Below are 23,261 nucleotides of genomic sequence, written 5' to 3'. Positions count from 1 at the left end.
AATCCCTAATTCTAATTAATGATTTAATATACCAAGAAACGTCATAGCCCCTAGCTCAGAATTAAGCCACAAACTAAACGGGTCATCTGATAAATTGCGGGGGATTCCGCATGGCACTACACTTGTATAGAAAGTCCCTCTTGAGTAGTGTGCTCTTCTCGAGTCATTTTCCGAACGCCTTTTGTGTTTTTGCTGACTGCATAAGCTGAAACCCCTCGACTCAAAACCCTCACTTGCGTTCGCATCCGAGAGCCCCGTTTTTGGAGGATTTCTTTCAAAATATACCTACCCTTTGCCTAATTATGGTGGCTTACCTAGGTACTCGGCGTAGCTCACACATCCACAATAGTGATCATAAGCTCAAAGGATAACTGCTAACCGGAACTGGGTACTGTATAGGGCGTCTGCAAGTCTACAAAAAGGGTCAACACTGGCTTGCATTAGTTAAACCGGAGAGGCCGTCTGATGGTATGTTGGAAGCTGCCATCTTATATAGGAAGTTAACGAATCTCGATTTATACAAAATCAACAACTTATCCCATCCATATTTTCATAGTCATTTGCATCTCCTTTATGTTTTCACCTTTCCACTCTCCCCCCGTTATTTTTGATAACTCACTTGCTCTTCTCAAATCTTCAACTTATCAACTCTTGAGCCGTCTTTGGTGCTCATATACATTCCATCATCTGTTACAACACCAATAAGCCTGATTGTTCTGTTCAAAAGGGCAAAGCTCACTGGCTCACCAAGATGTCTGTTCCAACCGGGAGTGACACGGTTGGGGGGTATGTGACTACGGTTTCTGTATCATTCTTCGATGGTGACCAGCGCTGACATGTGGCTTAGAATGACAGAGAATGTCACTGGCGAGTAAGTATTCGGCAGACCTCAAGCCTGATAATATCGACTGGCGATCTCAGCCCCCTTTGCTGGTTTGTTTTACTGATTTGTGTGAGCCTAGGATCAAAAATCCTCTCGCCGGAATCCCTCATGACCAGCTTATGGCCAACGTGACCGCATATGCCGCTGAGTATGACCTGCAGGATATCGTGCCTCTTCTCAAGAAAGGTGCTTTGGTTGCTCAGTCTCCGGGAAATATTGATGATGTTGCCGAGCTCAGTAATGACGACCGTCGCGTTCTTTCTGAGGAGGAGACCCATCGATGGAAGCACCCTTTCGCACTGTACTACACAATTATCTTGAACTCAATCTCAGCCGCCATTCAAGGCTGGGATCAAACTGGTTAGTATTTTCACATTGGGTGGAGCATCTGTGTGTGGATGTTTGCTGATCCCTTTGTTATAGGTTCGAATGGTGCTAACCTGACCTTCGATGTCCAATTCGGTATTCCTAACAGCGGCTGCTCTGATGCCGCCGTCTGCAAGCGTAACCAGTGGATCGTTGGGTTTGTTAATGCAACTCCATACATCACCATCTGTCTCTTGTAAGTGGTATCACGGGTGATATGTTGTGACATGCTCTTAATAATACTTTGTTTGATAGCGTTGCTTGGCTCTCTGATCCCTTGAACCATATCCTCGGTCGTCGTGGTACAATTTTCTTGGCTGCAATATTCAGTCTCGTCGCACCTCTGGGCTCCGGCTTTACTCAACATTGGGGCCAACTTGTTGCTTGCCGTGTTCTTCTTGGGCTTGGTATGGGCCTCAAAGAAGTCACAGTTCCTGTTTACTCAGCGGGTGAGTGCCCACACAGATAACCCCCATGGCTACTGGGGTGCTAATCATGTTAGAAAATGCACCAACCAATATTCGTGGTGGATTGGTCATGTCATGGCAGCTATGGACGGCTTTCGGCATTTTCCTGGGAACGTGCGCTAACTTGATTGTGGCCAACACTGGAGATATCTCATGGCGATTGCAACTTGGATCGGCGTTCATTCCAGCAGTTCCACTTCTTCTTGGGATCTGGTTTTGCCCCGAATCACCACGCTGGTTGATGACCAAGCGCAATCACAAGAAGGCTTATGCTTCTCTCCTCAGACTACGAAACAGCCCTTTGCAGGCCGCCAGAGATTTGTATCGCATTCACGCACAACTGGAGATGGAAAAGCAGTTGATCAGCGAGTCAGGCTTCTCCAAGAGTGACAATATGGTTGTTCGTTTTGTGGAGCTTTTCACGGTGCCCCGTCTTCGGCGCGCTGTTCAAGCCTCTGGCATCGTGATGATTGCGCAGCAGATGTGTGGAAGTAAGTGGAGGAGTCAATATCAGAGAATGGTGTGAGTAGAAAGAGCTAATTGTGAATGCTCACTTTAGTCAACATCATCTCGTTCTATTCCTCGACGATCTTCCAGCTGGCCGGTGCTTCCAACATCGAAGCGCTCCTCGCTTCATTCGGGTTTGGGCTTATCAACTTCATATTTGCCTGGCCCGCCGTGTGGACAATTGATACATTTGGACGGCGGGGCCTATTGCTGTTCACATTTCCCCAAATGTGCTGGACGCTCCTAGCAGCAGGGTTCTGCTTCTGGATTCCCTCTAGTAGCAACGCACACATTGGAATGATCGCATTTTTCATTTACCTATTCGATGCGTTCTATTCCCCCGGAGAAGGACCCGTTCCCTTCACCTATTCCGCTGAAGTGTTCCCTCTGTCACACCGAGAAGTTGGAATGGCTTGGGCTGTTGCCACCAACAACTTCTGGGCTTCTGTGCTCTCGCTGACTTTCCCATACATGCTACGGGCGCTCACGCCACAGGGTGCATTTGGATTCTATGCCTGCTTGAATCTCGTCGCGTTTGTTTTGATCTTTTTGTTCATGCCTGAGACCATGCAACGTTCCCTCGAGGAATTGGACTATGTGTTTGGCGTCCCGACCCGAACCCATGCCAAATACCAGCTTACCCAGGTTCTTCCGTGGTGGATCAAGCGGTACATTTTCATGCGCAAGGATGCTACCTGTCCTGAGCTGTATAGGGTCACCTCGGAACATGCCGCGGATCGTCTGTTCGAGGTTTCAGTTCCTCCAGAGAAGATTGAGAAGACAGACGATCCTCAAGGCCATGCGGAACATGTTTAACCGCATCCTACGATACATCGGTTATCCGTGAGATCATATTCCACTCTCATTGAAACTTGGGTTTAATTCGAATGGATTTCAGATGGGGAGGGAGGTTTACTGGTCCAGCCGAACTAGGACTATCTTTGCTTAACTTTATGTTATTTGCTTACTCTCGAAATCAAATTTTTTACTGCTTCAAACCCTTGCACTTTCATAACCCCGCGTAGTGCATTTTGTCTTCAGAATGTTGTGTCCGACGCCCCTCCGTCTAATTGCAAATAGGCACAATTTCCCCCAAACATATAGCCTCCACATCCCTTGTTATGTCAAGCCCAACGCGTCCGCTCGCCGCATCGGCATCACAGCCGTAGGCAGCGACAAAATCGACGTATCCGTGGCTGCCGTTGCACGCGATGGAGCAGCTAATATTGCAGTGTCGCAAATTTTTGCTGATGTGAGTTTGAATTCGGCTTCTCACGCCATCTGCGTTGTTGCCAATGGTACTTGGCGGCGCAGGAATGAACACCAACCATTGAATTTCTGTTGACCTATTGTTTTGAAGATTTTCAAGATTCCTAAATCGAGTGTGGGAGTCATTCGTGGCGCGAAGTCAAGAGACAAGACATTGTGTGTTTCCGATCTGGAGATCGGCGACAGCAAAGAGGCCATTTTGCAGAGCGCGACCCAAATGCTACTGGACGCTGTCAAGACACGTCATTCATAACTTGAAATGAGTTGAAAAGGAACTTGCTAGTTTTCACGCGGTGGCTCATCTCTACAAGAGGTGGATTTTTTTTATTGGGGATCCCGTGACGCAGCAACAACTTTTTTATTTGGGGAACTTCACTCCAACATCCTCTGACCATCAACACATCTCAAGTCGAACAAAATGATGGATATTACACCAACTGACATGGAAGTCGATACGAATATTGCTTCAATGGATTCTGTGAAGCGAAAGGCCTCAGAGCCAAAGTCCAAGACCATACATTTCACGTCGCGCAACCCACCCTGGACCTACCTTAAGCTCAAGCTGTAAGCTATTTGCGCAAGAACACTTTTTGCCTCCATCCAAAGCTAATTAGACCTGAAACTACAGTATTCCCCAACCTGGAAACGCTCCACAACCCCTCGATCCCCTCTCCGCACGCACCTATCTTTCCTCCGCGCTATCGCAATTCATGGGCCTGACAGGCACAGCCATTCCGATCGACATCCTCAAACTCGAGAATGCTTGCCCACCTGAAGAAAAGTACGACTCTGTTTGGATTCGCGTCCCTCGCGAGGATGCAGCGGCTGTCGTGGGCGCGGTGAGCTCGTGGATCGGCGGCGGGAACAAATCGGCGGGCGCTGCAGACGTCGCGTGGAGGATCTCTGCGAAGGGGAATTTCCTGGGAGCACTCATTGCAGGCTCTGGGGCAGATTTGTTTGTTCCCTAGGCAGTGAGACTGGCAGTGCTCTTCGAATCGAGTACTGCAAGAAATAATCTCGAAGGGTGGCTGCTTATCGAGTAATCCACACTCGGTCAGTGCCAATAATGCAGTGACGATGTTTGCAGACCATGGGAGCTACCCTGCATGCCACATGCGACTGGTTCTGTGACGTGAGTGCACCTGCAGAGCTATTGCGCTGCCCATTCGCCATTGGCAATCCCCGCGCAACGAAGTTACAGGTCCAGATTATACCTTCGCTGTAAGGTCTTTGGATCGTCACTAAATAGATACCAAGACCCTATCAGAAACTCGAACCTCCTTCCGCATCATCTTGTGGCAAGGGCTTGTTTCTTGATATGCCACAAGCCATTGGACCTCTAAGGGGACTCTTCCTTTCCCTAGAGTCTCCGCCGTTGAATGCAGTGTATAACATGCTATTCAGCTCTACTAAAAGATCTATCTAAGAGTCAATTCAAGGATGACTATCAATTTTGTTCACAAACCTGGAAGTAAGACAATACTTTGCAGAAAATACTAGCAAGAAGGAACCAATCAGAGTGCGGAAGCATGGATGAATTGCCCAATTGGTAGAGACTGGAAGTCTGCCAACCCCACCAAACTCGTATTAATATGTGAGACTCAGGCGATAAGTCCTGTCGAATTTATTTAACCAAGTAGAAAATAGTGACTTCGTTTCAACGAATTTCACTGACAATATTGACTTATAATTTCTCCCCATGTTATAGCAAGAAATAACAGAAGCTTCTCGATTAAGAATTAAGGGGTTTCCAGTCGTGCGTATATGATTTATTGGAGATTTATATCAATACTTAGGTAGATGGTATATTTTAAGAATCAACATACAATTCAAAGGCTTCTAGACAACTCTATAAGCACAATTAACTTCGAAGTTAGCTCACAAGTTATAATAAAAGAGCTATAATAAGATGATGAAATGGATATTGAGAAAATTTCCATGCCAATCAACACGTTTTGCGCTACACTATGCAGCAGCGCCACGACTAGTCATTGGGCGCAGCCATTTTTACGGGGCCGTGGATGTCCCGCAATTTAGGTGTTAGTATGGTCTTTTGCTGATTTATTCTTATTTGTGGGTAGTACGCAGAGTAGATATACTATAAACAACATAAGGACTATTATCAAAACAGATATAACTACATTCATATGTAATGTACACAATGTACACCAAGTAGAGAAGTAGAAAAAACCCGAAGAAAATCCCCCTGAACTAAAATTAAACATGCGGACGTGTCCGTCAACCCCACTCTGACGTGCGGTCTAGATTGCTTTGAAACAACCCCTTAGCCCCCGGATGTGTTTCACTTCTACATTGACTTTTTCCATTCCTTTTTCTTTCTCCTGATCTTCTAGTTTTCTTTTTTATACTCACACACTCGCTTCATTTTTGTTTTACTTATTTGGTGGTTAGATCTACGCTTGAAAATCGAACCGGTCCAGTTCGGCTTCGTGCACCTTCTTTTATACATTCTTTTGTCTCTTCTTCTCTTCTTCTGTTCTTCTTTTCTTCTTTTCATTCACAATGACCGACGGGCACAGTGCCCCTCCCGCCGACGCTCCGGCTCCCCCTGCAGCAGCTGATACTGCTGCCGCACCCGTTCCCGCCGACGTCCGCTCGCAACCTGCTCATCATGCTTCAGCCCCGACCTATCACAAGGAGCAGGACTCCTCTGTAGGCCGTATCACTCCGCGACCGACTTTTTTGGAGCATTTGGCTACCTCGCGAGACTCGCAATTCCATCTTGATCGAAGGGATTCGAGTGAATTAGATCGATACTTTGTACGTTGTTAATGTTGTTGAAATTCTCTTCTTTTCAATGGGCTAGAGAGAACCCAAATCGGATCGACATGGAGTAAGAGACTAACATCCTACTCATGTAGCATGGCCCCCGTAATATGGAAAAACACTCAAAATGGCCCATCATGATGCGGATGCACGGTAGTGTCATGCCAAAGATGATCTTGCCGATTATCACTGTGGCTGCTTGGTCGACTGCTGTCACTATCTTTTCGAAGCGTGTTCATAACCGTAAGTACAGTTTATTGAGTGATCAATGACTGCATTGAGACTGACTGCATCCACCATACAGTTGGTATCAACAATATCCTACTCACCGTGTTAGGTTTCGTGGTGGGTTTGGCTTTGTCCTTCCGCAGTTCTACTGCATATGAAAGGTATCAAATTGTAGTTATTGACCCAGGACAGGAGATTTACTGACTTGATCTGAATAACAGATGGGCAGACGGACGCAAGTACTGGGCTCAGCTCATTCAAACGTCCCGCAACCTGTCGCGTATCATTTGGATCAACACCGGCGAAAGAGAAGGAGAGAACGGCAAGGAAGATATCCTGAGAAAACTGTATGCATCGCCCCGATCGAGTTCTGATTGGTAACCACTGATTCTGACGGGCACTATAGATCTGCGATGAACCTTATTTTGGCCTTTGCCGTCGCTCTCAAGCACAAGCTCCGCTTCGAGCCGGATATCGCTTACGAAGATCTGGCTGGCCTGGCTGGACATCTGGACACATTTGCACGTGATGCTCATGACCGCATGGTTGTCAACCCCCCGTCCAAGAGTATCTGGAAATCGGCTGGCGAGTATCTTGGAGTGTCTTTCGCGGAGTCGAACCCTCGCAAATATGTCAAGCGGTCTAAGAAGCCTTTGGGACATCTTCCTCTGGAGATCCTCAACCATTTATCCGCGTACATTGATTCGTGTGTTGCCAACGGGACCATGGCGTCAACACTGCATCAAGGACAAGCCAGTGAGTCTTCCAACAAACCATCCATATTGTTTAAATATAGCTGACACGGCTAGTCACCATGATGGCTACACTCAACGAGGTTTTGACGGGAACGGAGCGTGTCCTCGATACCCCCTTACCCACCGCATACAGCATTGCCATTGCCCAGATCTCATGGATCTATATTCTAGTACTTCCATTCCAGCTCTACAATGCTCTAGAATATATAACCATTCCCGCCTCAATTGGTAAGCAACCCTTTGGCTTCTCGTACACAGAATTCCTTCTAACAAAGTTCAAGTGGCTGCCTACATTATCCTTGGCTTGGCCACAATTGGTAGCGAAATTGAGAATCCTTTTGGTCAAGATGTGAACGATCTTCCTCTGGACACCTACTGTCGTCAAATTGCTGTGGAAATCGATATTATGACCGCCACCCCCCGGCCGAACGTCGATGACTTCATGTCACGTGCAGACAACCTCGTTCTATTCCCCCTCAGTCAATCAGGATACCCTGATTGGAAGGAGCGAAGCGTTGAAGATATCCGTGGGGCGCTCAGAACCAAGGTGATTATTGGTCCGTCAACCGCAGGTTCAGACGCTTCGACAATCGTGGAGAATATCTCCACCAAGTCTACTGGATCATCTGTTTAGCCATCTTTTGACAGAGTGTCAAAGTTGACGGTGAGAAAACGTGGACTTTGGAAAATAAATTGTGCATTTAAATAAGCGACGCCAAATTGTTTGGGAATTGTTGAGCAGCGAGTGTGTTACGGCGTTAATCTGGGTTGTATTGACTACAAACTAAACCAAAAAATACTCTGTTCTTACTTCGAATTGCATACAGAATTGACATTCATTTACTGCTAGTTAACAGCCTTGGAAAATATGCATACAAGCTCGGCCCGCTTAGGTGTATAATGTTCTACAGGCATTCACAACATTCTTCATGACATGGTTCTTATGTATTCAAATATAGCCTTTCGGCATCCCGGTTTGGTTGATTCCCTCCACATTTACTATATGTCTCGGAATACCAGGACAAGGTCATTGCTTTAAAAGTGTGGAAAAATACCCCAAGGCACAGTGGCGGCTCATAGTTGCGGTGTGAATGTCAGCTCGGGATTTCGGGAGGCTTGAGCACCGACACCGACATTCAACTAGAGGCTAAGCCCAAAAGGGAAAGCGGATCCGGGGTCAAACTACGGGTGTCCTAATGCAACTGCCCAGGTTCCTACCATTTAACCCTACCAGCTCTAAAATACGTGCATAATATCCGTTTGAAAACACCCATGAGGACCGCCAGAATGGAGGGAGAACAGCCTCCAATTGGAACATTGCTCAACCTGGACGAGATTGAAGATCTTGCCACTAGAACAATGAGCAAGAAGGCATGGGCATACTATTACTCCGCATCCGACGACAAAATCAGCAAGCGCAGAAACACAGAGGCCTTCCGCGACATTGCCCTTAGACCAAAGGTCTTTGTTGACTGCACCAAGTGTGATTTGACTACAGACCTGGTGGGCAATCGCGTGTCCATCCCAATATATGTGAGCCCAGCAGCCATGGCTCGGCTAGGCCATCCATCCGGAGAGGCTGGGATTGCAGAGGCATGTCGCAGTTTCGGCGCTTTGCAGATAATTTCGAACAATGCATCCATGACACCGGAGCAGATAGTCGCGGACGCAGCCCCAGACCAAGCCTTTGGCTGGCAACTGTACGTACAAAACGATCGCACTAAGAGTGAACGGATGATAGCCCGTATCAACAAATTGAGCGCAATCAAATTTGTTGCTCTTACACTTGATTCGCCTGTGACTGGAAAAAGAGAGGACGATGAACGCAGCGGCAACATCATTAATACATTGACAGATTCTAGCTCAGGGGAGGAGCATGTGGATAATGCCGACACTCAGTCAGTCGTGAGTCAGACCGAAGATCAGACTTTCAATGGTCTAGATCCTGCTTTGACCTGGACAGAGACCCTAGGATGGCTAGCCAAGCATACCCATCTCCCAGTGGTACTCAAAGGAATCCAGACCCACGAAGATGCTTATATTGCTGCAAAATATACACCTCAGGTGAAGGGAATTATCCTCTCAAACCATGGAGGTCGTTCTCTGGACACTGCGCCTCCTGCTGTTCACACATTGCTTGAAATCAGGAAATACTGCCCCGAGGTTTTCGAAAGTCTTGATGTATGGATTGATGGCGGCATCAAGAGAGGAACGGATGTGGTCAAGGCTCTATGCTTGGGCGCAAGAGGGGTCGGGATAGGAAGAGCCGCACTGTGGGGCTTAGGAGCTGGAGGAGTGGCTGGCGTGAAGAGAACTTTGGAAAGTATGAATGGAGAAGCTGTTATTACCGAACGCCATAGTGCTGACATCTCCTTACAGTTCTGACGGAGGAAACCAAGACGTGCATGCGTCTCCTTGGCGCTAATCGTATCAATGACCTTGGAATGCAACATGTATGTCTCTCGTGTCATAGCATACCACAAGGAAATTCCGACCTGGGCAACAAACTGACCAACATATCCTCGCTAGATCAATACTCGGGTTCTTGATCGGCAAATTTATGATGGGCCGTCTGGCCTTGACACAAGCCAGACACACTGCCGGTCGAATCTGTGATTGTGACACATAGTCTGGGAAGTCTGGCGACACTCTTCAATACTATTCTATCACCATAAACCAATACGCTTAATTCGTCTTTTCTCAAGTCGTTTTCAATCGTGAATTTGTAGCGACCAATTAAGCCTTGATATCGTCGCAGTGGAACCTATGATACACCTATTTCCAAACTTTTCAGGCACCATTTTGAGTATACTTTGACTACCAGGACCAGAGAAGAGAGCAAAGAGGACGACTGAGAAGTCCAGAAAGGATTATGTATCTATACCAAATCTACAAACCTTCATATGCGTTGATTACCGCCGATGACATGATCGAGTCCAGACCAGCCAAAAGGCATCATCCCTTTTTCCATGCGTTCTTTTTGACAAAAATCGTTTATGGATATGTAATGTAATCGGATATTGTGATAGACCGTAATTAATTACTGCGTTGAACCGTGGGAGGGCATCATGAACGCCGTGCCGACGAGATTGACGATGAATGAGCTTGGGGAACAAGGGAAGACGGCGGAAAGATGCTTGATATTTCATGTGTCTCTTGTCAAGTATGAAACCACCTAGAACAAGAGAACGCTATCCAAGCTGGAGAATCCAGCGGCAACACCGCCTTCATTCACATCCTTGCCCTTGGTCCTCAAGAGGTATCCGCCCTCCTGGTTATGTAAGATCTTTCCAGTATCATCCCACAAGATAGTACCATAGACACCAAGCTCTGAGATAACGTCTCCTCGGAGGACTTCTCCGTCGCTTCGTAGAGCAACATTTTGAGCATCTGGTGCAGGGTTAATGAGCTCCATAAGGACCCAACCCTTCCAGTCAGTTTCTGGCAGAGACTTCAAGAACCCTGGAATCTCGGACTTGTAGATGTTGTTGCCGCCACCCTCACGCTGCGGCTTGAGAACATGGTTCAATGCTGTTTCTGGGTTAAGAGCCAGTTCCCGACCTTTGCTGTTTACTGACAGGTCATATTGTGGGGCGAAGGTGCTCCGCACTCTCTCAACAAGGGTGGGTTCGACATCCTTCAAAAACGACGAGAGATGATCCTCTCCTGTTGGTTCAGCTAGAACCTGCTGGACCTTCTTGCAGCCAGACAGTTGGTTGAGCACGGTTGGACATTTGATTGCCGCAGAGCGCTCCAGGTGGGTTCGAGCCTCCCAATCACGGCTGGACTTGTATTCGTCTGGTGAGTAGTAAGCTCTGAGATAAACGGTCGTGACCTCGAAAGTTGAGTTGGGCGAGTGAGGAGGTCGGTAGAGCAAAGGCCGCAAGGAGTTCGAGCTGGGAATGGAGGTTTGGTCCAGAATGTCCACACTGGAGATGCGGAAAACTGCGATGTTGTGGACTGTCGAAAGCTGTTTTGAAAGGGCGTGTTGATCGAACACATTCCGTTCCGTATCTTGGACGACGAAAAGGACACACAGAGGAAGAGCCGGGGTGGACTTGGACACTCCGTAGGCTTTATGAGCCTGTGCCAGACCAGAAGACAGGGTTTCTACTGCATTGTTCTCGGGAGGAACCTCAGATTGCAGTAAAGGATGGGGTGGATAGTTGATTGATGAGCCTGGTGGCGAAGTAAGAAGCTCAGTATGCATCTGTCGGACACGAGCCGAAAGGCCCCCAAATGACGACGAAATTGTGTTGAACTCAACCTGCTTCAAAGCAGGGGCACCCGTAGGCGACACATGGGCCATATAATCGGACCGGAAGAGGCCCAGTGACAAATTTTGGACGTATCCCTCTTTCTGCACAGCTTGATGCACTTTCCATAAGTTTGCAACAAAATCATCAACTTCGATGAGCCTGACGATGTTTTATATGTTAGTGATTTGCCAATGACCGGAAAGGAATGAGACCTTACCCTTTGACAATTACCCCGAGCCATTCTTCGTTGCAAGTGATTGAGGCATAGAGTTTGTTGTAGATTTCTTGGAGAGCAATTGCTTCATCGAAACAAGCCCTGGGAAACGGACTAGGAAACAGAGTCACTGGCGCATTTGTCGCCAATACGCCATTTGGATTTGCTTCAGAAGAAACGACTGCCGGAGATGGGCGCACAGCAAGACCATTTTGAATCGCCCAGTCTTTTACGGCTGTGACCAGGAACTTCTGTTGATCTGGAGACAAATCGGGGGGATAGTTCGAATAGATTGATTGTGTCATGGTGCAATGAGGATTGATGTTCTATCACACTCCAATTCTTTCAGATGCCTCGAGGTGCGTGAGCCTTTAAGGGATATCAGCCTCTCAATGTTCACAATCTTTCCAGTCCACGAGTTTCGAGAATCTGGACAATTTGCGGATTTGTAATTGGCGGGGTTTGATCTGACACCTCAGGCAGAATTTGCTGAATGACAACATCGACATACCGCCTTCGGGATGTAAGGTCCAGTGATGTAGATAGATATGTAGATTCCTAAACGTCTCTTGTCCTTCATAATCCCTATACCGGCCTTGAGATTAAAACAAAAAGAGCGATATTTGGGGAATTACAAGAAATACTGACATAATGGCGTGCAAATGGCATATTTTTGTTGTGCATGTACTTGAACCCCCCTGGATGGGGGGTTTTTGATAAGGGAGAGGAGGGGGTAGATGACAGCCACCGCCTTCCTCTTCTGCCATGTCCGAGGAGCATCCTTCACCGCCAAATAAAAAACCGGCACAAAAGAGCAGCTTCACGTACCTTCCCTTTTGGGACGAGAGTGGTAGACGTGGTATGCTATTATCTTGTGCTCCCTCGCTTTTTTTCTTCCCTCTTATCTCTCTTCACCATCCGCATGTATTTAACTCTTCTATCTGCTGCTCCAGAACATCGTTTCATACTTCATCCATTTGATTGATATCTGATCTATTTCTGAACCCTAATCACCTTCAGCTTGTTTACAATATCAAGAGCTTATTGCATTGCCAAAGGCCTATCTGCAGAGGGAATATCACCATGGTAAGTAATCTCTTGTCAGTAACATTCTGCCTCGTGCACTCTCTACATCAAGCACACCTCTGCCTCAAGAACTCCTCTTCTGTCTGAACTATACGCTAATCAAGCTCAGGCCCCCAAGAAAAACACAATGCTAGACCATGACCCTGTTGACTGGACCGTTGACGAGGTCGTAGCCTTCTTTTGCGTCAAAAAAGCCCCAGAATGGGGTTCAACCATTCCGATTCAGCCCAACACAATTGAGCAATGCATGAGAGCGAATGGAATTTCGGGCTCCGTTCTTTTGAACCTTGTTAACAACACTGTTCTCAGAGAAGACCTCAACGTCAAGGCCTTTGCGGATCGAGCCTTTATAGTTGCGGGGATCGAATGGCTAAAAAAGCGTTCCCACTCGTTTTCGTCACAAGAGACCCAAGAGGCCGAAGAGGCCGAGGAGGCCCCAGAGGCCCAAAAAGTTCAAGAAGCTGGCAAATATCCCCCAGCTAAGAACATTTCCAAGACCCCGCGACGAATCAAGCCAATTCTCGTCACTGAAAACGCCGATTCCGAGCCCATCCTTCCCAACAAGATTGTTTCGATGACGGATGATCATCCGTTGATCGCCCGCATTATGCGCAAATACCCTCCCAAACCGGAGGATGATCCCGACGTAGTCACAGCATTAGACTCTGATGCAAGCTCTGACGACGAAGAGAGCGATCATCATGAGCAGGAGGAGGCGGAGGAGGAGACTCCGCCCCCTTCCAGCTCGACAATCCTCTCTTCCGAGGAGCTATCATCAGAGATCGACGACTACATAGAGGAGCGTCGGGTCATCTGGGGGAGAGGACTGGCAGAAAATGCAAACCGCGAGTTTACCATGTGGGTGCAGAGGGATGACGGGGCCTTCCAGAAATCTATGGAGGATAAACTCAAGCATTTCAAAGCCCGTTTGGACAGCATTCGATCAGCACTGCAGGGTGCGCAGCACACATCTCGGAGCTCAGTTCGCCGAGCTTGTGTGGTCCTGGACTACACACTGCCAGTCATGTTTGAACTGGAATGGCAGAAAGTTGTGATGGGGGGTAGCCATTTTCCAGGGACCAACCCAAGAGATCAACATGATGCTTTCTCTGACTTGCAAGACGATAAAATCGAATCCAACCCGGAAGGCAACCCCGACCAGCCTTCGCAACCCGGGCCTTTTGAATTGGTCGCTGCGGATGAGGAGGAGTTGATAATTGTGCAACTGGATGAGGAGGCAGCCAGCCCATCAAAGGGCCATGACTCAAAGCGGCCCCGGTACGACTTCAGACAAGATGCAGCAGAATCCGCAAACTTGCCCTTCGAACCTGATGTGCCACTGCCTTCCAAAGAATCGGACGAAGGAAATGTGCCCACGCGCCAAAGTCAGAATGTGGAGAAGCAATCTTTTGCTCATCCCGATCATTACGCTGAGGTTTTCGACAAGGTTCATTTAAAGATGTGGACGACAATCGAACAAAATGGAAACCGTGAAGAAATGTTGGCAAAAACACTCGCAAACATGCCCGACGCTAAACTTGATCGGCTTTCCTATTACCTTGGACAATACATTGAGTCGGCTTACCAAAGAAAAGTTTATGATGCTCTGACCGCAATGAATGAGGGTAGACTTGTGGCGAAAGACCACGATTCCGAGACCAATCATCATACAATGACTCTGGGCTCGCTATTTATCGCATGGATCAATTGCATTCCGTTGTCCCGACATGGAATCAAATTGGAGCATGTTCAGACTGCTCTCCGAGCAGTGGAAAGCGGGACACAAGAGGACAGCGAAGATTATCAATCCAGCAAGTTCTCTAAGTTCTGGACCACCCTGGATTCCCTTGTCCCTGCTTGCCAGAAATGGAAGGCCTTGGGTCCTAGCGAAAGAAACAGCGACTACACAAGCAGACAACCCAAGGGTAAAACAAGAAGACGATTCGAGACGCCTCTGAACAGTGTTCAGAAAGACGCGCAATCTCGCGAGCATCAGCAGGATGAGGCAAAGCAGGCCTTGATCCAATCGCGGGCGACTATGGGCTTGCCTGACACCGATCCACTCAGAAAGCCAATAACGTTCAACGAACCGGAGATACATTTGGATACACACTTCAGCCGGGTCGTCAAGGATCATCAGTTGCGTGGGATTCAATTCATGTACAGAGAAACGGTTGGGAATATGAAGCCGGAAGGTTGTTTGCTTGCCCACACAATGGGCCTCGGGAAAACACTGCAAGTGTAAGTCTTTGCATATAAGATTGACGACTCAAGTTTGTGCGGTTTGCTGACATATTGGAAGCATTGCTTTACTTGTTACGATTAGTGCTGCCGGGGCATCTAAAGACCCTGGGATTCAGATGCAGATACCCATCGAACTGAGGAATTCGAAAACTCTCATTCTTTGCCCCGCGGCATTGACCCAAAATTGGCTTGATGAGTTTGCGAAATGGACGCCTCAAGGTCACCATTTGGGCATAATTACGGCTCTGCATAGCAAAGTCGCCCGAGGAAACATGCGCTTTGAGCAAATTCAAAAATGGGATAAACAGGGTGGGGTTCTCATTGTCGGCTATCAGCTTTTTCGTTCGGTAATCGAGAACAAGGCAACGGCCAAAGGAAAGTGCTTCGATAAATCGCAGTATACACGGGTCAAAGCTTGGTTGCTGGACGGACCAAATATGGTCATTGCTGATGAGGCGCATCAATTACGCAACCATTCTTCTCAGATTTCCCAGGTGGCGTCGAAATTCCGCACGAAGCGGCGGATTGCAATGACTGCCTCTCCATTGTCGAACTCCTTGATGGACTACTACTGGATGTTCGACTGGATAGCCCCTCATTTCCTAGAGGACGTCGAAGAGTTCAAAACAGAGTTCATGAAGCCCATTGAGGCTGGATCTGACTTCCAAAGCACGGTGAGAGAGCGGAGAGTTGGACTGCGAGCCCTAGAACAGTTGTCCCGAATCCTGAGCCCTAAAATTGATCGTGCCGATTTGTCCGTGTTAAAAGTCCATTTGCCTCCGAAGTTTGAATTTCACATTGCTTCCACACTGTCTGCAATCCAACTGGAAGCTTACAATTTATTTGTTGAGGCTGTTCGGAAGGGAACGGCCGAGGGCATGACCTGCAATCTCTGGTCCTGGATGGGTACTTTGCAACTTTGTTGCAACCATCCAAGCATGTTACGGCAAAAGCTCCAAAAACGTGTGCGAGATGTCTCCAATACTCACTGTGATTTTGAAACACCAAAAATCTCTGATGGCCCAACAACAGGAGTCGTGACCCAGTCTATTCTGTCCAGAATCAATACTTTGTTTGGCCAGGTAGCAGACATCGCAGCTCCAGAACTGTCTCACCGGGTGTCGATCTTAATGGTCATCATTGAAGAATCAATCAAACACGGCGATAAGGTCTTAGTGTTCTCCCAGAGCATTCCAACCCTGGAATACCTGGCAACTCTGCTAGAAAGCCAGAAACGGCCCTACTGCATGCTTACTGGCAAGACACCGACGGGAGATCGGCAATCGAGTGTCACGCAATTTAACACCAGTGGCGTGAAATCCGTCTTCCTCATATCGACTCGCGCTGGTGGAGTGGGTTTGAACATACAAGGGGCGAACAGAGTTGTCATTTTTGATTTCTTGTTTACTCCCAGCTGTGAGGACCAGGCTGTCGGCCGTGCATATCGCCTGGGGCAGACAAAACCAGTATACGTGTACCATTTCATATCTGGAGGAACATTTGAGCAGGAAATGCACAAGAAGACAAAGTTCAAAAGCGAGCTTGCTACCCGAGTGGTCGATCACAAGAACGTTACCCGAGCGGGCACCAAAGCCTCCTCCCCTTACCTGGCTAACTGTGTAAATGTGCAGAGCGTCCCACTTGTCTGTGAAGATGCTCTCATGAAGGACCCGGTCATCATGCCCGTTCTTGCCCTTTCTCAAAATGCCCATATGATTTCTGAGATCTGCATGATCCAACAAACGCACGAGAATGAAGAACTCACTCCAGACGAACGAAAATGTGTTGAGGATTACCTCTTCTTGCGGCGTTTGCGGTTGAGCGATCCAGTGCGACATGCAGCTGAAATGCGAAGGACATCATTGTCCCAAGTTTGCCCCTCCCTTGGATATGCTACCCTCTTCCAACCTGCAGAACCTGGTTCATCTTTGCAAATGCCTCCTCCGCCTCGTCCCGCCGCCACTAGTTTGGACCCCTCTCCATTGCCCTCAGACACCTTTTCGTCGAGCGGCATGCAGCAGTGGTCGTATAATTCTACAAGCGATGGTGCTGAAATGGATATTATCTCGTAGGGAAGCTGCCTTCTTGATATTTCCGCATGCTCATGTCTTTATTTTCTACCAATTGTTAATACCCCCTTTGAGCGTTATTTTGATTCTGAATGCATCATTATTTTGTAAGACTATCCCTTATTCGAAAGTTATGATCATTTGTTAGATTTTCTTCTGGTTCTTTTCCAAACAGGCCTACGGGTAGAAGTAAAGAGTTGAAAATTTGCGCCTCTTCTAGGATGTTGAATTACTGCCCGAAGTACCAGCTGTACAAATAAAGTAGTGACTGTATTCCCGTGGGTCTGAAATTCACCGTAAAAGAGACTCAAGATCTGCAACACGAGTAGCTCTATCCTCAGCCTTCTTCTTGGCTGTTTCGCGGAAAGCAGCAAGCATAAGGGTTCTCTTTCGCTCCTGTATCGCCAAAACTCGCTCCTCAATGCTATCCTCCATGACCAGTCTCCACACAGTCGTCTCCCGCTTTTGTCCAAGACGGTAGACCCGATCCACAGCCTGATCCTCGATAGCCGGCGCCCACCAACTATCAGACAAAATAACCTGATTAGCAGCAACCAGATTGAGACCGACACTGCACACGCTCAAACTGGCAAGGAGAACAGTGCACTCGGGATCGTTTGAGAAGGCGTTGATTGAATTGTCCCGTTTTACCGAATTCATCTTGCCGTCTACGCGGGCATACTTGAGGCCGCATTGCTGGAGATGCGGCTCGATGAGGTTCAGGAACGAGGTCCACTGGCTGAATACGACAGTCTTGGTGCCCGGTGCTTGACCCTTAGCAGTCAGGATCTTGACCAAGGTCTCGATCTTGCTGCTAGGGCTGTCCGGATCAGCCTCAACGGTTTCACTGTCTTCACCAAGTTCGGCAGCTGGGGAAACAAGGGTGTTGGTATCCGTGATATCTGCCCGACAAAGAGGACACTTTCGTTGGCGTTCGATGACTTGTTCAATACAGCCCCGGCAATAGGAATGGGCACATGCGGTTATGACAGGTTGCTCGAGGTTATCTAGACAGATTGCGCATAGTTCTTGGCTTTCAATCTGGATTTGCAGCATATCTTGTAGCGCCTTAACGTTCTCCGGGGTCAGAGGCACCACTTTGTGTTCGTCTAGAATGTTCATAAGCTTATCAATGCGGTTCTTACAAAGTGCCCAGTGGTTGCAGACTTGACGGAGACGAAGGATAACCTCTAAAAGATGAGAATATTTGGTCTTTCCATCTTTCTCCTTGAAGTCTAGGAGAGCGCCTTGGGCTTCGGCTCTATAAGCATGATTAGCAATCTTCTTAAATCAAGTTTCTGGACGATACGTACTGGAATGCACTGTATTTCTCCTGTTCGTGGGCGTTGAATTTGATTCGAATGATGCGAGAAGTCATTTCCGGCAATTTCAAGTTGACAAATGCCATGTCTTTCCTGCGGCGCAGACAAATTGTGCTCATGAGAGCTTCGAGAAGTAAACGGGCCTCGGGCTCTCCTGCATTCAAAGGACGAATTAAAACACTGTTGAACATTCCAAGATCCTCCAAGCCACCAGAGAACTTAAGGAAGCGGATTTGGGAATACAAGTCCTTCAGAGTGTTTATGATAGGCGTGCCAGTCAGTGTCCAGCGAGAATCGGCCCTCAAGCCACAGGCCGCGAGTGCACCCTTGGAACGGGGATTGCGGATAGTATGACCTTCATCCAGTACAACACGGCGCCAATGAAGCGAAAAAATACCCTTGGCCGGTGGACCTTTCGCAGTGGGATCAAACTCCTTGGCTAAAGCTCCATAACTGGTGATGACAACATTGTATTTGGCCAAATTCGCAGCCTCTTTCTTCCCAGATCCATGATAGATCAAAACATTCGGTGCGGTCTCGGGATTGGTGTGATCATGGATCTGGTTTCGCCAGTTGCTCATGACACCGACAGGTGCAATAATCAAGGTGGACTTGGAGGAGCTTGCGGAGAGGGACTTGGAGTTGGCGAGAATCAAAGAAATAATCTGAATCGTCTTGCCCAAGCCCATGTCGTCAGCCAAAATACCACCACTGGCGAGAGTTGGCTCTGTAGATGTGGAATAGTTGGTGGCAACGTTGAGGAAATCGGAATTCTTACGCTTCCACAGCTGAACAATATCACTGGAGCCATGTGCAGGAAGACTCGGCGATTCTTGCTTGATCATCCAGGCAAGTCCCTGGCGTTGGTATGGAAGCAACTGCGTGGAAAGGCCGGCGGGAGTGTCCACCATTGGCATATTCACCAGATCGGACTCCTTTTGACCAAAAGTTTCTACAACCTGGTCAATATCTCTTGGATTAAAGGTTGTGCTTTGGTTAAGAAGGTTGTCCAAACTCTCATTTTCTCCACCAAGCCCACTCGGAGTTGAGAGATTCGAGAAATCTGAGTTCTGGTCGGCTTCCCAGCCCGCAGCTTTCCCCAGAGCCATAGCACGAGCTTTTTTTGCGTCTTCCTTCCGCTGTTTCTCGGCTTGCTTTTCTCCGTTGCGCTCCTCGCGCTCCCTCTCATTCAGTTGACGGATAGGCAATCTATCATTTTGCATTCGCTTCTTCAGGTTGGCTCGTTGGGTTGGATCACAGCTTCCAAACAGTTTTAGATCCACTGGGCAGGTGTAGCTTCCAATCTCTCCAGTCAATGTTCCTTCAACAATGAGATCGCGAGCATCCTAGGATGACGACTGTTAGCGACACCCTAGAGAACCGACTTTGAAATACGAACAATGTAAGCTGCTAGCTTGGCCGCCATTTGCCTTGGGATGTGACCAATTTGGGCGCCCATAACGTTATCAACCCTGATGGCATTGCGATCATACTGGTTATTCGCCTCACGATTAATAATGACACGTTCATGAGGATTCGCATAGCCTCTATAGAAGCGGACACCGACGATCTGTGTAGATACAACACCTGTCAGATCTGTTAACTGTGGTCTCTCAACAATGGACATGTTAGCAACAGGCACTCGACGGATCCATACCATAGAGAATGTAAGTTGTCAAAGAAGATTCATCCACCTCTTGGGAGCCCTGGACAACATCGGCAGCTTGGTCATCATCTTCATCCACTCCATAGACCTGTGACAGCGGTGGCAGTGGGATAAAGTCGGCAGTCTCGCCAGATCTGTGGTCCGGGCTGACAACTTCGGGGCTCAGAGCTGCGGTACGACTGGCTTTAGGTGCCCGAGAAGCCTCATCCTCTGAGGCGTTAGGTCTGACGTCGGACTTGCGCTTTCCTGCCATGCTGGTATTGGCTGATTAAGCACGTGTCGTCCACGGTCTTGCCAACTCGTGGAAGCTGGAAACTAAGGTTGTCTCCTAAGACACAATCTCAGAAGATTCAATTGAGAATCAAACAAGTATTCTAGTGTATTTAGAGTACAATTTTCAACATATTTTCAAGAAAATATCCATAAGAGACATGTTTGTTCACTTACGCGACATGGCCAATTGAGGTTTAGTGCGTGAATGACACGTCCCCGGCTGAATGGATCTATGATTCGCTCTGATCCCTCACCGCTTGATTCTCCACCTCGAGCCACGCCCAGACCCCGCCAAGGCTAGGTACGGCGACACGTTTACTCCAGACTCCAACTTATTTTGCCTGTAGTATACTCGTGTCGGAACTACTGCGATCATGCTGGATTTCTCCAAAAGCAGAGGAGAAAGAGAAAAAACTGTATTGCCTAGACATCTTAATCTAAAGAAAAAAGAAGAGAAAGACGAGAGAAAAGATTGCAATATAGCTCTAGAAAGCAACATCATCCTTCTTTCTGATATTTATGGCTGGTGACCTTTAGATGAAGCGAAGATGGTCTCAATGTACATTAATAGTCTTGAATCTAAGCATAATAATACACAATCATTTACACAGCTCATCCAGACATGACAATATCAATTTCCCAAGTTGCCATTTCTGTCTCCGTTGAAACACATTCCTCGCCCACAGCATAGCACCCTCTAGATCCCCATCACGAATGCCCACAGCCTCCATCGCACCAGACACCCCACCGCTTAGTAGTTGCCAGGCAATCAAAAAAGCTTTGTATGCGTACAAGGCAACCCAGGGTGCCTCAGAGTCTGGGACCAATGTTTCATCAAGATATCGCAAAAACCAGTTGACATGTGGCAAAATTGCTTTCGCAGTGTCTGCATCGCACAGAAATCGCGATGTACCTAGGTATGTTGACTGGCTCAAGACAGCATCTATGCTGCTTTCCACGATGCCACCGGTATGGGAAGGTGACCACATTTGCAGCTCTATCATGGCGGTTTCCCAGGTTGCAGCACAGAATATTGCGTGCTGTGTCTGTGAGGTATGTGTCTCAGGACAGATGAAAGGGCCCAGTACGACTAGGGAGGATCTGAGCGCCCCAAACCTCTCCATGCTCAGGATTCCGGTCATGGTAGACCAGCCTGAGATCTCCCGGGCGCTGGAAATCAAGAATTGGGCGATATTAATTGCACCATATGGGTCGAATGCCGAGATAGAAGCGATATCGGCATCAGAGGAGATGAAACGTCGAACTGCATCAGTGTATTTGACAGAAGGACCGGAATTCCTGGCCACTAGTTGTCGATGGGCCCATTCAGCAGATGATGAAGATGCCCACTGATCTTGCGGGCAGGGCAGATCATGTTTGATTTCGAGGTGTGAGATGGAGCGGGGGATAGAGAGGAATTGGTACCACAATGCATCAATCTGGTGGACTGCAAAGAGTGTTCGCTTGTGTGACTCCGCTTTGACGAATTCTCGCCATAGTGACTCCAAGTCTGCAGTCGCACCAGATTCAACTGGTAGTGGCTGTGTCATTCGCCCGGCCCGGGCAAGGGAAATCATATGGGAATGCATCTTGAGACCTGAAGCTGAGTTGTCGCCGCAAAGATACATCATGGCACATATCTGGAGAAGCAAATATGACTGAACTAGCGTTGTAATCATTGTTGTGGCATTTGGTCTTTCTTCATCGGAAGCAAGAAGAGCCCGAGCTCGATGAAAACAACGTATGGAAAAGCTTTCGCCTGAGCCTTCTTGGTTGCCACATTCTGGATCCTCGCCATGTTGATAGGCAAGGGAGAGCATACTCAAGACTAAATGTGGAGGAGACTGTGTCGGGTCAAATGTTGGGGAATGGAGAAAAGGTAAGAAGTGTGAGACTCGAGTGAAAAAGAGATCGCAGCCCCGTGATATTTGAAGGGCAGTCGGGGACCAATCGTCCTGGAGCTGAGGTATGTCATTTGGCGAGAGTCGATCAAAAATAGGTTGGTTGAAGTTAAATTCATCCATACTTGTGTCAAGCGGATCGTTTTGGTTGTTCATCGGGTGTATCCGGGGTTCAAGCTGATCGGTAGACTTCAGGAAAGAGGTTTCCATAAGCAAGCTACGTTCCAAATCTGCAGCATCTTGCACAATCTGATCGATGAAGCTAGTCTCAGCCAGCGAGGTCTGTTGATGGAGTGTATTTGTCGTAAGCTGAGTCTTCGCAACCCCAGTACTCACAGATGCCCTAGTCGCAAGATTAGTGGTTTCCACCAGTTGACCAGGCTCGAACTGTTGCTGATACCGCATCGCCGGATTCCATGTCGCCCCCTCAATTCCCATTTCCTGTCCAGGACTCGAATGTGTAGACCCCGGGGAGCTCATGGCTCCCTGACTTCCAGTAGGTGAGACGGCCGTCGGTGATACAGAAGAGTGCGCCCTGTCTTGCCTGGATGCCGATTGACGCTGCGTCCTCTTTGGCACTCGTCGCTGCTCCTGTTCTGGATGTTTTCTTTTCATATGTCTACTGCGCAAGTCTGGGCGGGAAAATGTTGCGTGGCAAAAGTCACAGGGGAGCGACGCCTCAGCCTGAGAGCGGGAATGTAGAGCTGAATGTCGCTTGAGGTTTTCATGGCGAGTAAACCGACTTTGGCAGACCAGACATTGGAATGGCTGGTACGGCGGCATCGTTTTCACCTGCGAAACAGACATGATTGAGGCGGGGGAAATGGAGCAAGCTGTCAACAACATTAAATGTATCAGTCATGGGAACGGACAAAATCCGGGGACAATACCCCACGCAAACGCCGGGGTTCTCCGCACGGCACCAGTCCGCTTCGCACTCCACGAGGTTCTACTTACAGGGGGAT

At 48.1% G+C, this 23,261-nt stretch overlaps 9 protein-coding genes across 9 annotated transcripts; 6 read left to right on the top strand and 3 right to left on the bottom strand.

Moving 5' to 3' along the window:
• Window positions 1-751: 751 nt before the first annotated feature.
• On the top strand, window positions 752-3,039 carry N7529_011004 (sugar porter family MFS transporter; the record flags this gene model as incomplete). Its single annotated transcript, XM_057246530.1, has 7 exons — window positions 752-786; window positions 848-871; window positions 963-1,243; window positions 1,307-1,445; window positions 1,505-1,698; window positions 1,752-2,207; window positions 2,276-3,039. 7 exons carry the CDS (start codon window positions 752-754, stop codon window positions 3,037-3,039), a joined length of 1,893 nt encoding a protein of 630 aa, XP_057091879.1.
• A 226-nt stretch (window positions 3,040-3,265) lies between these two features.
• N7529_011003 (DUF167 domain-containing protein) lies at window positions 3,266-3,745 on the top strand (the record flags this gene model as incomplete). The annotated part of the gene is made up of 2 exons (XM_057246529.1): window positions 3,266-3,475; window positions 3,584-3,745. The coding sequence occupies 2 exons, from the start codon at window positions 3,266-3,268 to the stop codon at window positions 3,743-3,745; spliced, it is 372 nt and encodes a 123-aa protein (XP_057091878.1).
• Window positions 3,746-3,910: 165 nt separating this feature from the next.
• On the top strand, window positions 3,911-4,460 carry N7529_011002 (uncharacterized protein; the record flags this gene model as incomplete). The annotated part of the gene is made up of 2 exons (XM_057246528.1): window positions 3,911-4,056; window positions 4,121-4,460. The coding sequence occupies 2 exons, from the start codon at window positions 3,911-3,913 to the stop codon at window positions 4,458-4,460; spliced, it is 486 nt and encodes a 161-aa protein (XP_057091877.1).
• A 1,555-nt stretch (window positions 4,461-6,015) lies between these two features.
• N7529_011001 (bestrophin family protein) lies at window positions 6,016-7,896 on the top strand (the record flags this gene model as incomplete). The annotated part of the gene is made up of 7 exons (XM_057246527.1): window positions 6,016-6,273; window positions 6,375-6,522; window positions 6,584-6,668; window positions 6,729-6,854; window positions 6,914-7,263; window positions 7,317-7,490; window positions 7,544-7,896. 7 exons carry the CDS (start codon window positions 6,016-6,018, stop codon window positions 7,894-7,896), a joined length of 1,494 nt encoding a protein of 497 aa, XP_057091876.1.
• A 653-nt stretch (window positions 7,897-8,549) lies between these two features.
• Window positions 8,550-9,647, top strand: N7529_011000 (uncharacterized protein; the record flags this gene model as incomplete). The annotated part of the gene is made up of 1 exon (XM_057246526.1): window positions 8,550-9,647. The coding sequence occupies one exon, from the start codon at window positions 8,550-8,552 to the stop codon at window positions 9,645-9,647; it is 1,098 nt and encodes a 365-aa protein (XP_057091875.1).
• Window positions 9,648-10,437: 790 nt separating this feature from the next.
• Window positions 10,438-12,040, bottom strand: N7529_010999 (glutathione synthase; the record flags this gene model as incomplete). Its single annotated transcript, XM_057246525.1, has 2 exons — window positions 10,438-11,680; window positions 11,739-12,040. The coding sequence occupies 2 exons, from the start codon at window positions 12,038-12,040 to the stop codon at window positions 10,438-10,440; spliced, it is 1,545 nt and encodes a 514-aa protein (XP_057091874.1).
• Window positions 12,041-12,818: 778 nt separating this feature from the next.
• N7529_010998 (putative SNF2 family helicase/ATPase) lies at window positions 12,819-17,137 on the top strand (the record flags this gene model as incomplete). Its single annotated transcript, XM_057246524.1, has 3 exons — window positions 12,819-12,821; window positions 12,931-15,062; window positions 15,124-17,137. The coding sequence occupies 3 exons, from the start codon at window positions 12,819-12,821 to the stop codon at window positions 17,135-17,137; spliced, it is 4,149 nt and encodes a 1,382-aa protein (XP_057091873.1).
• A 288-nt stretch (window positions 17,138-17,425) lies between these two features.
• On the bottom strand, window positions 17,426-20,375 carry N7529_010997 (DEAD/DEAH box helicase; the record flags this gene model as incomplete). The annotated part of the gene is made up of 4 exons (XM_057246523.1): window positions 17,426-18,395; window positions 18,448-19,802; window positions 19,856-20,043; window positions 20,114-20,375. 4 exons carry the CDS (start codon window positions 20,373-20,375, stop codon window positions 17,426-17,428), a joined length of 2,775 nt encoding a protein of 924 aa, XP_057091872.1.
• Window positions 20,376-20,994: 619 nt separating this feature from the next.
• Window positions 20,995-23,103, bottom strand: N7529_010996 (uncharacterized protein; the record flags this gene model as incomplete). The annotated part of the gene is made up of 1 exon (XM_057246522.1): window positions 20,995-23,103. The coding sequence occupies one exon, from the start codon at window positions 23,101-23,103 to the stop codon at window positions 20,995-20,997; it is 2,109 nt and encodes a 702-aa protein (XP_057091871.1).
• Between the last annotated feature and the right edge of the window lie 158 nt (window positions 23,104-23,261).

This window comes from Penicillium soppii, assembly GCF_028829465.1.
Source record: "Penicillium soppii strain IBT 18220 chromosome Unknown utg000010l, whole genome shotgun sequence".
In the NCBI taxonomy this organism is placed as follows: Eukaryota; Fungi; Ascomycota; class Eurotiomycetes; order Eurotiales; family Aspergillaceae; genus Penicillium; species Penicillium soppii.
This window is presented reverse-complemented; position numbering and strand designations above follow the sequence as displayed.